Source organism: Falco peregrinus, chromosome 3 (genome assembly GCF_023634155.1).
Source record: "Falco peregrinus isolate bFalPer1 chromosome 3, bFalPer1.pri, whole genome shotgun sequence".
Taxonomy (NCBI): domain Eukaryota; kingdom Metazoa; phylum Chordata; class Aves; order Falconiformes; family Falconidae; genus Falco; species Falco peregrinus.
In genome coordinates, this window is record NC_073723.1 from 56,997,871 (window position 1) to 57,012,382 (window position 14,512).

At 43.6% G+C, this 14,512-nt stretch overlaps 1 protein-coding gene across 2 annotated transcripts in view; it reads right to left on the minus strand.

Annotated features, from left to right (window-relative positions):
- The window catches only part of CABLES1 (Cdk5 and Abl enzyme substrate 1), an 81,633-nt gene that overhangs the window by 7,354 nt on the left and 59,767 nt on the right, over nt 1-14,512 (minus strand). For both annotated transcript variants that reach the window (XM_055800718.1, XM_055800717.1), the window contains 3 exons: nt 10,502-10,601; nt 8,846-9,002; nt 7,951-8,054 (listed from right to left, as the gene is read on the minus strand). In XM_055800718.1, coding sequence (XP_055656693.1) covers nt 7,951-8,054; nt 8,846-9,002; nt 10,502-10,601 — 361 coding nt within the window. The remainder of the gene's footprint in view (nt 1-7,950; nt 8,055-8,845; nt 9,003-10,501; nt 10,602-14,512) is intronic.

Here is a 14,512-nt window from a genome sequence, read left to right on the forward strand (position 1 = left end):
CCAAAAAGGAGGAAGCCACATCAACCCTCTTCAGCCACCTCTGCTGCCCTGCATGCGCACAGATAAGCTCGAACTTGGGTCCAGGCAGACACGGCAGTGCCACTGAGGTTAAAAATTTATATGCTGTCTTGATGCTGATGCAGGCAATGTGCTATCATGCCTGAATAAAAGAGGAAAAGCCAGGGAGGAGAAACCTTGCCCTACCTGGGGTTGGAGCGAAAGGCTTCAAATGGATATGTGGGTCTGCCTGGTTTTAATCTCGGAGAGGTTGGCTGGACCTAAGCACGCACCCATGCACGTCGTTGCAGACAGCTTCTCATGTGCTTCATCTCACCTGGCACACAGATATGCTGGAGTTTCATGTGTTATTAAGAGGGTTCCTCTTAGTACTGTTACAAGAGGACTACTGAAACGAGCCACATAACATAATTTAGACCAGCACCATCTGCTACTCAAAGTACAGAAACATCGGTCGATGCTGCTCTTACAGAGTCAAGAGATGCTCAGTAGCATCTAAGGGCTACCCACTACTAAGATGATTTCCGTTACTACCAGCATTTTCTGGATGTCTTAGGCAATCCTCGAAAGAGTGAGCTCCGTGTTCCTGTGCAAAGCTACATGACACCTTATTTCATGCTTCACTGCAAACCTAACTGCCTGTTGTTCGCTCTCCATTACCTCAGAGCTCTTTAGGTTTATCTTGATTATCTCCCTCAAAGCATCATGGATTTTTCTGGCAGACTTGCCTTCGGCTCTCTCCAGGTTATCACCTTCCCTTGCACAGAGGAGGATGCAATCACACAGGAACCTCACACAAAGGACAGAAACCCCTCTGCAGCGGAAAGGGCACTGCAGCGGAGGGAGGACCTTGACCATCCTCCAGACTCAGCTGTAAGGGCTGCACAGAAATTATGCCAGACAGCAAGTTTCAGTCATCTTCGTGTCTAACAAGTAGGTGCCAGCGTGACTCCAGCTCTGGGGGTGACTGCGCAGAGGGGGAGGGAGCCCTGGGCTCTGGCGCACAGCAGCAGCACCCCCCGGGGCGCACCTTTCCCCACAGCTGCTCTGCAGGCACCGTCTGTCTTACCTGGGACTCCTCCAGCCCGTGGGAGAAGTGCCAGAATTCAGCTAAATTCCCTTTAGAAGGAGAAAAGCGCTTTTTAAAAATTTTCTTTAAAGTGAAGCACTTAGAGGCTTGAGACTAAGCAGATGGCTTAAAACTGAAAATGTTAAGGAGGTACGGCTATTTTTAATTGCAGAGATTTATCAGTTTTGTCCTGTTGATAAGATTCTCCTCCCCAACCCTGAATACTGCTGTTTCCTGTGAGACAACAGTCTCTATGATATAAATCACAATAATGAAATCCAGATGAAAGCTGGTGCGTGCTGGTTTTGATTCATGTAACAGGGTAACGGCAGCATGTTTGAACACACTGGCTCTAAGGCAGCTGTCTCATCTTGTCAGTGCCATGCTGGAGAGCTCAGCTAGCTGCCCTTATTCTCAAGAATCTTCATCCCATCGCACACCCCCCACCCCCACCCCCCAGCTTTGATTTCCCCCCACCCCCGCAACTGCTGCAGAAGCCTGACTTTGTCTGGGCAGCGGGACCCTGTTTGCCCAGCTGCTGCCTATAGAAATGCATGCATGTGGAACCCTGACCACCACAGAGGCAGGCAGCAAAAATAAAAGAGTATCTGTTGACAGGTAACTTAAAAGCAACGCTGTATTAGTGTCTGTTGAGTGATCAAATGAGTCACCCCTGCTAGCTGTTTCTGACCAGGTACTCGAGCACCCCTCTTGCTGTCACGCTGGGGCTGGGGCACAGCACTCATGAGGCTACATGAAATCCTGGTCCCCGACCCTGCTCCTGCCCAGGGCAATTCCTGCACTCTGCAAATGGCTCGGCACCAAGCAGCAGCCCCCCACTCACTGCTACCCCTGCCCACGAGGGATGGAGCAGAGGAAACCTCTGGGGTGGCCCAGTGACCCACAAGGACCAGCTGGGATATGACATGGAAGGGTTCTGACCTAACTTCATCCTTTGCTGCCTGCTCCCTGCTCAGTGTTCACGCTTCCCTGTTTTAGGCCATTTCATTGCACTTGAGCTGCCTGCGAGTCCCAAACGAAGATGCCATGTTGAGAAGACATGACTGTAAATGGCATGGATCTTTGTCTGTCCGGAACAATTTTGGTACTGCCTGTGTAGGAGAACTGTTCAACACCGATGCCCCAAATTTTATGAAGGGTTTGCAAATATTTCCCCCTAAAAGGAGCACAGCATTTTTCTATCCAAACATGCTTTCTTATACATAATGTTACTCCCTACCAGGCAGGCACCCTGCACTCCCAGAACTGTCAGACGCGTGAGCAAGGCACTGGGAACTACCAAACTGTCTCATACTCTAATCTCGAATGTTTGCAGCTTCTGTCATCCACAAACATCTGTCTTGTTTCTCACAGCTTATTTGCACAAAACACATTTCACTTCAGTATTCAGCAATACTTTTTCATGAGCTCCGTTCACATCCTCTGTATACAAATCTGTGCGTGAGTATTTTAGTTTGGCGATGCAAGTTGCACAAGACAAATGAAAGCCTTGATATATGGTAGCTGACAGATGCCTGGAGAACATGATGAATGCTTTGGCCAAAATCTGTACACATTTTTTTGCATGACTGGCAGTTTTGAACTTGGAGGTTAGTTTGTGTGTTATTCACAAGCGTTTTCAAGCAGCTGCTTTCTCATAGGAAAGCTGTATATATAGTTTCATAAATACAGGAGGAGGAAGGATGCCTGAAATGGTTGGAAAGACTGGCAAGATGAAATATTGTTGAAAATAAATCCTACTTTGGCACGCTACCAGTAAAAGATGATCTAGCCTTGGATGCCTGCATCTCCTGCTTAAGGAGGATAAAATCAGAATAGAATAGGTGAATAAAACGAAAGATACATGATAGGCTCTCTTCAGCTGTCATTACTGTGTACCCCTGAAAAACCTACTTCACATAACGCAGACAGAAGACTGATGCCTTTAACAGACTTTCAGTAGGTCAGTGGTAAGTTCTCAACCACATAACAAATGAAAATACTCAAATGACTGCACTGCCTGGGTACCTTAATGCATACTATAGGTGACCAGCTATGTAGTTATAAACTGTCAGCAACCTAATTTATATAGTTATGGCTCAAGATGCATATATATGGGAAATCCTGATAGAGCAGAGACTTAAAATGGTGATGGAAAATGGTAGCAATTCCTTATTTATAATCTAAAAGAACCAACCCCAAAAGAAAAAAAAAAGGAAAAGGAAGACTAAAAGAAAGTGTTTCTGTTGTTACAAAGTTATTAACTTTCAAGGATCTTAAACTGAAAGATTTTGAATTTCACAAAACAATCTCAAAACTACCTCTGTGAATTAAAGCGCATGGAAGGGCGCCAGTTTATTTTATACGGTTAACACACTGGAATCATCCTCAATTAATACAGTGTGCTACCGTTACAAAATAGTCATTTATTGGAGTCTCAGCCAAATATAGCATCAAAAGCATAGACCACAGGGTTTAAATATGAATATATACCAGCACTACAATACTCTTCTCCCTGAGACTTTTGGGTACAAGGTCAGCAGCTGATAAAAAAGCAGTTTGGAGATGCCTGATTTACAGCTACGGAAGCAGCCTGAAGAATAGGGTGACAGCACCGAAGGACGCTGGCTGTAGCAAAGTACTCCTGACCTTGATGCTCCTCGTGAAGGACAGAACAGGAGAGCGAGAGACTGAATGCGCTATATCATCATGCAGGGCTTTTGTTAAGACTACATGGCCAGGGCAGCAAGCAGTTCTAATTTTAAAATCACATTGGAGGACTAATATTTCATAATGCAGCCTGGCTGTGCTCGACACTAGTGCAGTACCTGGCAAATGCAGGCTGACAGCCCGCTGCAAGAGCACTGCAGATATCTGCAACACATTTTTTTACTGATGGTGTAGAGACGTCAATTTGTTTTGACATAATTAAACCAATACACTGAAATTGTTGTTAAGTACCCAAACCATCTCCAAGTCTATCCCTTGGGCATGGATAGATGGATATTGCATGGATGTTATTACAGAAGGGTCACTCAAAGTCAAGAAGCTACTGATCTGGCCTTTTCTTCTTTTGCTGCAAGTTTCAGCAGAGCATAGCAGCCAGCTAACACACTCCTGTGTTTCTGTGTTACCAACAAAAGCAGGACTGCAGGGTCAGCCTCAGTTCTGTTGCAGAGTGAGTTTTCTCCTTCTGCATGGAAGGAGTTTGTTTCTGCTGGCAAGAATGCAGGGAGGCCAGAGAGGCACTGACGGGTCTGGATGTACGCTGGTTGACATGAGATTCTAGCAGAGAAATTACTGCTCTGTCTGGTAGATAAAGCTCCTATTCTAGAGAGATTTAAGAATCTGCAAGAATTCCTGTTTTAGCAGTATCAGCCAGGAAGACATCTGTTAACTATGACATGATGTTTCCCTCCTTCCCCTGCCCCCCAGCATAAAATTTTTCTACCTCTTACTGTTTATATTGCGGCAGAGATTGTAGACTCTCCTACAAAGACAACACTAAGCGAAATGAATTCTCCAGGGTAGACCAGAATTTAAGTATGACTAATACAATTAAAACAAGCCATAGAGTTTGTGTTGGGAAAGTACTGAAGCTGCTTTTTCAGAATCATCCCGACAGGCTGTTTGTGGGCATTACTTTCAGACATGCGGCAGTGAAGTGTATATTCTTTGAAGCCAGGAATTTCACCTCAACAAAAAAAACACCAAAACCAAAGTGCTCCTCCTTCCCTGCAGCTATCTTCAATGAGGAAGCTCAGCTACTCCTTGAAAACAGCTGAGGACTTGCAGTTAAAAATCCTCTGCAAGTCAGGACTAATTCAGCTCGGTAAAATTACATGACTATAAAACCCACGTCAGTGACAACAACCTCAGGCTCCACAAAAATGGAGGGAATGTGTCCTGTGCTAACTGCAAGTTATTTCAGAGCAAAATCCAAGACCGACCACACATTTTGTCCATTTTATGCCTCAGGATAAGGCCTGCGGTGTTTACTGATGCAACATTCACACAGACCTCAACTGAGTGTTACCAGTGGAGAAATCCTGGCCTGCAAACCACGAGCCAGCTCCCAGGAGTAATATCTGTCCACGTAGCTTTATCCCACAGTCAGCCTCGCAGCCCGGCTTCCCACCTTGCTCATCTGCACCACCACGTGTTCCCGTTCCTCTCGCACACCTTCCCCCCATTAATTGCTCTGACACCCATAAGGGTTGAGGGGGGGAGGGAACATCTACAAGCTCGCAGCTGCCAAGCATTAATGCTAAATGCTGGCCAAGTAACAAAACTTTAATTACAAGCTGCAGCTCTCCACACACAAAAAAATGTTCAGCGCTGACATCAGAGCCACTCTCAGCTGCTCTGGCACTTGCAAGAGGCGGTAATTACAGCTATACTCCACTCAGGACCAGAGGCTGGTTTCAATCTGTGTACAGCAGCTTTACAGCTCTGAGGTCATTTGGCAGAGGTCTGTCACTGCCGCGATGGCTGTGCACGGTCAGGAAAAAAACACAGGTTTCTTACTGGCCTCAGACTGCAATTTGCTTTAATTGCAGCATATGACAATTTTTATATTTGGAGAAGAAAATTACTTGAAATTACAGCCTATTATGCTCCTGTTTGCACTGATGTGAACTGCAGGGAGGAGGAACGCCAGCTGAGTGAGGGAAGTCTAATATGGATGTGAGTAAAGTCTCCTACATAGCCAAGATGGCCCTGTATATTCACCAGGTTGATGCACAAGCCCTCCTTACCCACAGCCCGAGCTGCAAAATGCTGTTTAACCTGCAAGTTCCGAGCACACTCCTGCACTACCTTTCCTCCCTTTTCTCAGCTGAAGGAAGCACTGGCCCCTTGTGAAATCTCTCAGCTGAGCACTGAAGAACCACCACCCAGTCCTTGGTTTCTTGCGAACCTGTGCAGCTCCTGCAAGAGAGCTCATGGCACATGCCCGGATTCCCACCAACAAAAGAACACTTTACATCCTTCTTAGATTAGTGCACGCCTTCAGAGAGGGAGACAGGAGGGCTGCAGACCCTCAGGCAGTGCTGAAGAAGTGACAGCTGGAAGGCAAATTCACGAAAAAAACCCCAAAATGTCAAATAAGACATTTTTGCAGACACAGCAATAACCAACCCCTAGAGAAAATGAAAAAGCAGGGAGACACCTGGCAATGCAGATGTATTCTAGATAAACGATGACAGTGATTTTAACAATTGTCCTTGAAGTCCATTTTTCACCTCTAAAGTATGTAGTCATAGCTCTGTCACAGTGGAAATCCCCAGACAGCTCCTTTTTGCAATAAGTAAGAATACGGACTTCAAAATGCTGTGGTTAACCCGCACATGGAAAAGGAGGGCATGGAACACCCACTCCTGGGCAGAGACCTGCCCTGCAGGACGCTACCCTGGCTGCTCTATTTTGACTCACCCAACCATGCCCATCTCAACACCAAGTTGAAAAGGGATCAAAGATCTCAGGTGATCCTAGAGGATTTGGATTGCCTGGCAGACGCTCACAGCCTGAGGAACCTTGGAAACACAACCACGTCTCCTAAAGCTATGTTTACTTTGGATGCTGGTTAACAATGCCTTTCTCTTTGAGGGCAGACAGTCCCCTGTACACGATAATAACCATATCAAAACCCAACAAATAATTTCCCACCCAGATGTAGCTGCCAAAAGGTTGACAATTTGTGGGTTGGCAGCCAAAAAGTAACTTGCCAACCCTTACAAGTAAAACTGGTTGAAAGAAAGCAGAGGACACACCGGACTTCCCATTTGCAAATTCAGCACAAACACAGCCCCAGAGCTCAATTAAGCCTTTCTGTGCAACAGGCAGAACACTTCTGCCAGCAAGGAGATAAGCTTCAACCTACAGAAGCCACAAAAGTGCATTTATTTTGAAGAAGGGGCACCCAAGAACCCTATTATCAAATAAAGACCAGGGTGGGGTCAGAACAGAACCTACAAAGCCCATATCTTTACATAATTTAACAGTTTCTTAAATAATATATTTTGTTGCAAGTTCAGAGAGAGCATGGACGACACTTTACATCCCAGTGTGGCGAATCCTATTTGTATATAGGTAAGAGTGCTAGGTCACCACTTCAGAAAAACCAAATTTTTCCCTGCTGCCTGCTACTACTTTGGATGTATAATTCAGACAGATTCATGCTTACATGCATACGACGGCACCGCATCTTGCGACAGTCCTGCCAAAACAGCACAGCAAAGTCTCCAGACCTGGTGCAACCGAAAAAAGGCTACAGAAATCTCTCACCGCAGAAAACGCCGAGTTAGAGCACTGATCAAGGAACAGTTACAAGTCTGTATTGTTACAGGTTTGGATACAGTGCAAAATAGACAGGCTCTGCTCGTAATTGCTACAATTAAAGGGAGGATTATCCCAAGGTGAAATAAATACCTGGGAAACAAATGCTCTACTAGACACCAAAGTGCTGTTCTGAGGAGCGAATGATAAGCATCAAAACACAATGCAGCTTCATGACTTCAGAAAAACCCTAATGGGCATCCTCCTGTTTTATAACAGATGCCAATTAGAGGAAGTATAATTTTTCCTCTGAATGTGAAAGAATGAACGCATTGTTTGAACAAGCCTTTCATCTAAAGCATTTATGAAATACAGCAGTAATAAAAGCGTTTACTTTTGTAATACCTCTACGAGTTTGTTTTCACATGTCCTGGTAAGTAACTGTCATTTAGAACAAAGCATTCCAAACAGCTGTTATTAGTAGATTAATAATAATCTTCTTAAAATACAGCCAAACGTAACCTCGACCTTCAAAATATCGTTACCAAAACATATCTGTTCTACACCTAAGTTTGCATATCACTTACCATATATGAAGGAAATATTAAAACCCGCTTATGTTTGCCACATGGCCATTGGGGATCATCTAAAAGATTTGGGTCATATTCAACAAAGTCTCCCAGGTCACTACCTATAAAACGATGATAAAGGTAAGAAAGGAATTCATTACATCAAGGAATCTCTGGAGTTAATACAAGTGGCAAAGGAGTTCATAGATAACACACAAGGTGATCTTCATGCAAGATTTTTGAAAGAGTTGAAAGATTTCTCTGTATCTTGAAAACTCAAAAGTATTTCAATACTAGTACAATTTGCAAAGATGTAGAGGACCTACAGCTTACGAATTACCTGGTCAATGTGAATTTAGGGCTTAGAGAACTGCAAAATTATATAAAGCTCCACAATGACTTTTATCCCTGGCAACAAGTTTTCACGTGTTTATGCAGATGTTTTGATTTGTTTCATTTAATATGCCAAAATACCTTCAGCATATATTGCTTTGGCTTATGTTTTGTGCCCGGTTTTGTAAACACAGCCCTTTCCAGCCTAATAAAGGTCACAAGTATGATTTACACCTTCAGCTTATGACTACCATGTTGCCACTGTAAATTTTCCATAGCAAAGGAACATAACGATAAGCCTGACGCAGGCAGAACAAACAATGCCGGTGACAGGAGGAGGCATGCCGAGTGCCATCAGGGGCTGTCAATACCATCAGCAGTCTTGTTTACTTAACTTTCCATCATCTGTAAGCCAGCTTTGCTAAACAAACAGGGAATGAGCTGTGTTTCACCCACAACATGAGACTTTTGTTTAATTTAAGCAAAAGAGGATGCTAAAACATGACATGTGTCTGTCCTTCATAATAACTGCCTATCACCAGGGTACCCAAGGATATTAAAAGGCTTCTTTGGAAGTTACCTGCATCAATGCTCCCCTGGGTGCTGTTAGCTCTCGCCAAAGAAAGGCTACGATGGCTTGCATTGCGAAATTGGGAGAAGGATGAGGTGGAGTCTATCGTATTCCTCCGAGTTCCCAGAGCGTTGGTGGGAAACAGGAACTGTGTATAAGAAACCGTCTAAAAAGAAAGTCAGAATCAACAGACAGTTACTCTCAGCTCAGCTCAGCCACAGCAGGATGTGTTTGGTGCATCTCAATTGGAAGCAAGGGAAGCCAAATAAGCAGAGGATTTTCTGGATTTAATAGTTAGGTACAGATGAATAAACACCAGTCACCTACATTTGCTTCAGTGCAGTCAGTTTATCCACGCAAAAAAAGCTTTTGCAAAGGCATTAATTCTTCAACAAAACAAACCCCCACACACAAGCTCTAATACACTGGATTTACGAAATCCTACTCAAGGGTCAGATTTAAAAATATGTCAATTTGGTTGGGTTTTTTTCAGTAGGCCTTCTCTGTAGCAGATTTCAGCTGCTTCTCTACTGAAACAGCATCATCTCTATGGGTCCTTCAGCACAGAGCTGCCAGATGCAAGTCACTTGAATGATGCTAAACTTAAGCACTTTCTCTGGTATTTTTCTCCTTTAGGATTTTGTCTGGCAAAGTCCTATTGGTGTCATAAGTGAGTTCCAGTTTATAGCAATGGTTGTGGAAGATCATTTACTACCTCCCAACATGGACTAAGTGTGAATGAATAAATTGTGACAAAATTATTTTTAGAGCGTACTGATTCTCTGCTTGTATGCTTGGCCAGGAATGGGCTACGCCTTGCTTCTCGTAGGTTTATTTTCCAAAAATAACATTATATTGAAGAAAAAAAAAAATGAGTCTCAGACTCTAGACTGGTTTACGAGGAGGTCAGAACAGGTATCAAATAAAACATGAGCTTTCATTTTTTTATAAGCTGCCAGATTGTCCTCAGGAATTTACAGCTTGTGGTCTGGCCTGGCACCTGGTTAGGTGAGCATACCATGTGAAGCAGCATTGACCTAGGGCCTTTAAATCCAGATGCAACAGCAGACTGGGTAAACTGAACCGTAAAAAGTAAATCAGACTTTCAGCAAAAAATGTTTTCATTTATGATTTAAATTGTCTCTCCCCTATATATTGTCTAGAATGGACCACTTTCCCTAAAGATTCATAACTTATTCTATTCAAGTGAATGCACCCTTGGATTTTGAAATACTCATCAGATTTGTACTACTGTCTTCCTGCTCTTTGGAAAAATACACTGTTAAGCAAAATTTATTTTATTTAATAAAACTGAGAGCAAACAGAATTACAGCTTACAGCTCTCACCAGAAATTATTTTCAAGCCTCTGACAATATACTCTGCAGTGATACCTGCTGACAGAGCCAGGGGAAGGCTGCACGATTCAGTAATGCTTTACAGACTCAGATGTTGCCAGAGGCAAATTTCCTCAAGGAGATAGAGTTGTTTGCATTGACAGCTTGGGCAGTCCTCCTGAATTTCTGCTAAGCTCATTTACAGTTTGCGCTTACTGCGATTTAGCTATTGTGTTATAGTTTGTGTTTATATTTGTGCTTGTTATTAGTTAAACCATTTTTTCCCTTATTACGTAAAACCTAAGGGAGTAGGAACTGAAGCATCCCCACCTTCCCATCTGCTCCAAGCTCCACACCTTCGAGACCAATTATCTCTTTCAGACACACTCCAGTAGAATGGCACTGGCGTCCACTGTCCAGCTTCACATCCCTGGAAAACAGAAACCAGAGCAGAAACAGCTCTTAATACACATGCCTTGTTCACCTTCTACCACCCAATGCTGAAATAAGGCAGCAGCATTAATCCAAACAGGACAATGCAAAGCACAGACCAGACAACTTTTCCAGCGGGCAGTACTTGTGTTGTCTAAAATACATTCCAGCGAAAACCCTCACCTTGTACCAGGTTGAACCTCACACCACACCTAAGGTTCTCCATCATTGGATGTCTCTGACGAAACCTGGCACTGGGAAGGAACTGGAAGTCATATACGGTTTGGGTGAGATTCAACAGTCTAGCTTGAACAGCTGACTGCCATATATCCATCAGACAGACAGTCCCAGGATACACACCCACGTCCCCTATGCCGTTGGGCAGAGGTAATTGCCAGCGAAAGCCTCCAGGAGGGATTCCTGCTCCTCCAAGTGCAGGAGACTGTCCAAGCCCAGTGACCCTCCTGCTGGAGGCTGGCAGGAGAAACCCAGCTCCCCATCACCTCAGGATGGAAACCTGGGGATCTACTTTAGAAGGACTCAGCATCTTACACTTTGGAGGTAAATGCCGGATGCCTGAGACAACCAGGCTGTATCCTATGCTTTAGCATCACGACCAAAGTGTGAATGACGGTAAAAAAAGACTGTAAGCAAATCTGCACTCTGAAATGACAGCTGTACACAACTCCAGAATATTTATCTCGCAATATTTTCCTGGCTGATTTCTGCTGAGGTCCAATCATGTGCTTAAAACTGTGGGAGAGATGCTGACACTGAGGCAGGGAGAAGCCCTGCAGGCTCTTCACCCGATGGCAGGGCTGGGCTGTCTCCTACTGTGTCTGCACACCCTGCTCCCTTGTCTTTCCTTTCCAACCTATCACGAATTTTATTTCTGTGAAACACGGCAGTTGGTGAGTGCCCAGTAAATCATGTATCTTACTGCTGGAAAAATGCAACATGTCTGTCTGCTGGAAAACATACTTCTGTAACAAAGGAAAAGACTGTATCAAGTTCCTAATCCCAACAAAGTGCTCTTAGTTTCTTGACTAGGGCTCACTTAGCACAGTGTCACATTATCGTTCTTGTTTCCTGATATCATGTTACTGAGGGGCTGGTCAAATAATTATGTAAAAATAACCCTCTGTCAGAAGCATGGGATTAGCCTCTCTGCTCTTGTGTAGAACATGTTTAAAGGAACTATTTCTCATACAGATAAATGCCAAATAGTAACCATTTCAGCAGGTCTTACCTACGAAACACACAACCTGAGAAACATCCCAACCCCAAAAAAATGAAAATATCTGCATTACCTGAAATAATATCAGAACAGTTCAGCTTCCTTCCAATCAAAACCTTACAGACATAGAGTAAGAAATAATGCCATTACGACTCTGAAAACAAGTCACGGAGATATTTCTCCACGTAATAATTAACAGACAACGATAGATAACTCCATAATGCATCAAAAGAATATCCAGCACTCTTTGTAGAGTCGCCACAGCAGCTTTTAAAAAACAAAGAGCAGCTCTGGGGATGGAAAGGAAATCAGTGCTCAGGGAGCAGGGTCAGCTGGCACGCGCGAGCACACACGGGAATGATTCCTGGACATTAGCTGAAGATCAATGGACATCAATGCTTCCATTTTCCCATCTTTCTGACGTTTCTAAAGAAGATTTTACCTTCAGGACCCTGTGAACAACACTGCAGTCATTCCCCCTCATCCTAGATGTTTTGCAAGGACTACTTCACGTCTTCCCCTCCTCTATGTATGCTCTACATTTCTAGGTAGTGTATGATTGCTTGTGTTGTAAAACAGAGTAATAAAATACTACTGTTTGGAGAGAAACCTGTCCATAAAACAGATAATTGAACTCCCCCTCTTGAGGAAAATCGGTACTAAACAATGTGCAGTTTCTTATCTGCATATAAATGCAAAGGCTCATCCTGGCTTACACACATCCTCCTCTCACTGGTAGAAGACCTTGGTGAACACCTAATAAGAAATTCCCAGGCAACTTTACTGTATCCTTTTTGAGTTCTCTATCAAGTTGTTGCAGGACAAGCCTTGATCTTTTTCCCTCCCTCCCATTACAGATGAAAAGCTCACGAATGCCTCAGCAAAGCTCTTGTTGGGAGAGCAAGCCCAAGGGCTGCCTGGCACAGCTGCTTCCTCCCTACACCCCCAAAACACCAAGAGCAACCAGGGAAGACCTTGGGGATACTTCCACTTTGCCCTTTCCAAATGGGTGAGCCTGGGGAACAGTTCAGGATGGTTGTTTGGGTACAGCCACTGCACCAGCACTGACAGCCACCACTGCAGAGTTCTTCAGGATACATGCCCCCAGCGTGGCACCACAGTCAGTGGGCCCCATGCGGCAGAGGCATATGGAGGATAAGCAGTTCAAATAACAATAATCAAGCTTTCACTGTGTTTAAGTTATTTAGATCACTGATAGGACGGAGGAACTGCACATACCAACATCCAGTGGTAAAAGGTGCTTTCAAAGAATGCAAAGAGACTTTCAAGTGAAGAAAACTTCTTTCCTCCCCTTCCTTATTTTTTATTTTCTGGTTTTATTTTCCAAAAGGGCTTTTTAACAAAGTTTTCAAGGGATTCAAGCAGACACCAAAAAGCAAAAATAAATCATGGGAACGTCTTTTTACTATCTTCACTTTATTGGAACAGGGAAAGCTTAAGGAATAAAGAAGATCAGGGATGACATTTCCTTAGGAGGTAAAATACTAGATCCCAGTTTCTGACAAAGTCTGGGGACTTACCCTGACTTACATCAATGTCAAGCTCTAGATATTCCATTTGTGCACACCATTTCCAGAAAACTGAGCAGTGTTATAAACTACACTCAAGACTAAACATAATGTTTTAGTTATCCAGGACTGCAGAAAAGAACCAGAAGCTTCTCCACCCAACAAAGTTTACAGATTTTCTTGGAACAGTACCAGGTGACTTGAGATCCCAGATTTGTTGTGGGATGGTGAAAAGTTTTACTGAGCAGGTAGATAAGGATCAGAACAGGAAATCTCACTGTGCCTTTTATTAGTCAGGCCAGGATAAACAGACTGTAAGTTGGAAGCTGTTACCTTTGGAAGTGTAACATTTCTTTAATGAATCAAATGTTACGCTTTGACGTGATCTACAAAGCCCCATGCAAGACTCCTGCTGGGCACTTGCTCTTTAAATGACAGCAACAGCTGAACACTTTAACCTGTGAATAATTTAGGAGGTCATTAAATATTAAATAGATTTCTAGATACATGAAAAAGCCTTCTGCTTATTGGAAGATTATTAAAAAGGAATCTGGTAATTGTTATTTAGAGATGCAAGTCTTTTGTCACTCTATGCTTAGTGATTCCTGACTGTTGAGAATTATTCTAAAACAAAAAGAAGAAAAAAAGAAAAGATACTGTTCTTACCTGTCACTGTAAATTTCTACTTATTATCTCTGTTTATAAGGACAAGGACAGTGACAGCTTTGGAAAAGACGTGCTGCCAGCCAGTCCAGCAGCTGATCTCCTGCTGCCTGAGACTGCCTGCTTTAATTGACTGAGAGCTTTCAGTTCCTAATGCCATGACCGCTGCTTAGAACAACTCCAGTGGCAATTTACAGGGAGTGGAGGTGGAAAAACTCCTGGAAAGATGGCTCTAATGGGCCAGTAGTACCCTTCTTCTCTCTCTAAACATATTCAGGTGTCAGCACTCTGTCCTGATGTTTTGCCCAACACAGAGTAAAAGTTCAAAATTTAAACCTATTAGCTTCTGGAGAATTATTGTTTAATTTCAATCTAATGGAAGAAGGCAACTCACACAAATAAGCAACAGTGGCTCTATAAATTTTATACATCAGATGATTAGTTTTGAGAAGTCCTGCGGGGGCGGGGGGGGGGGGGGGG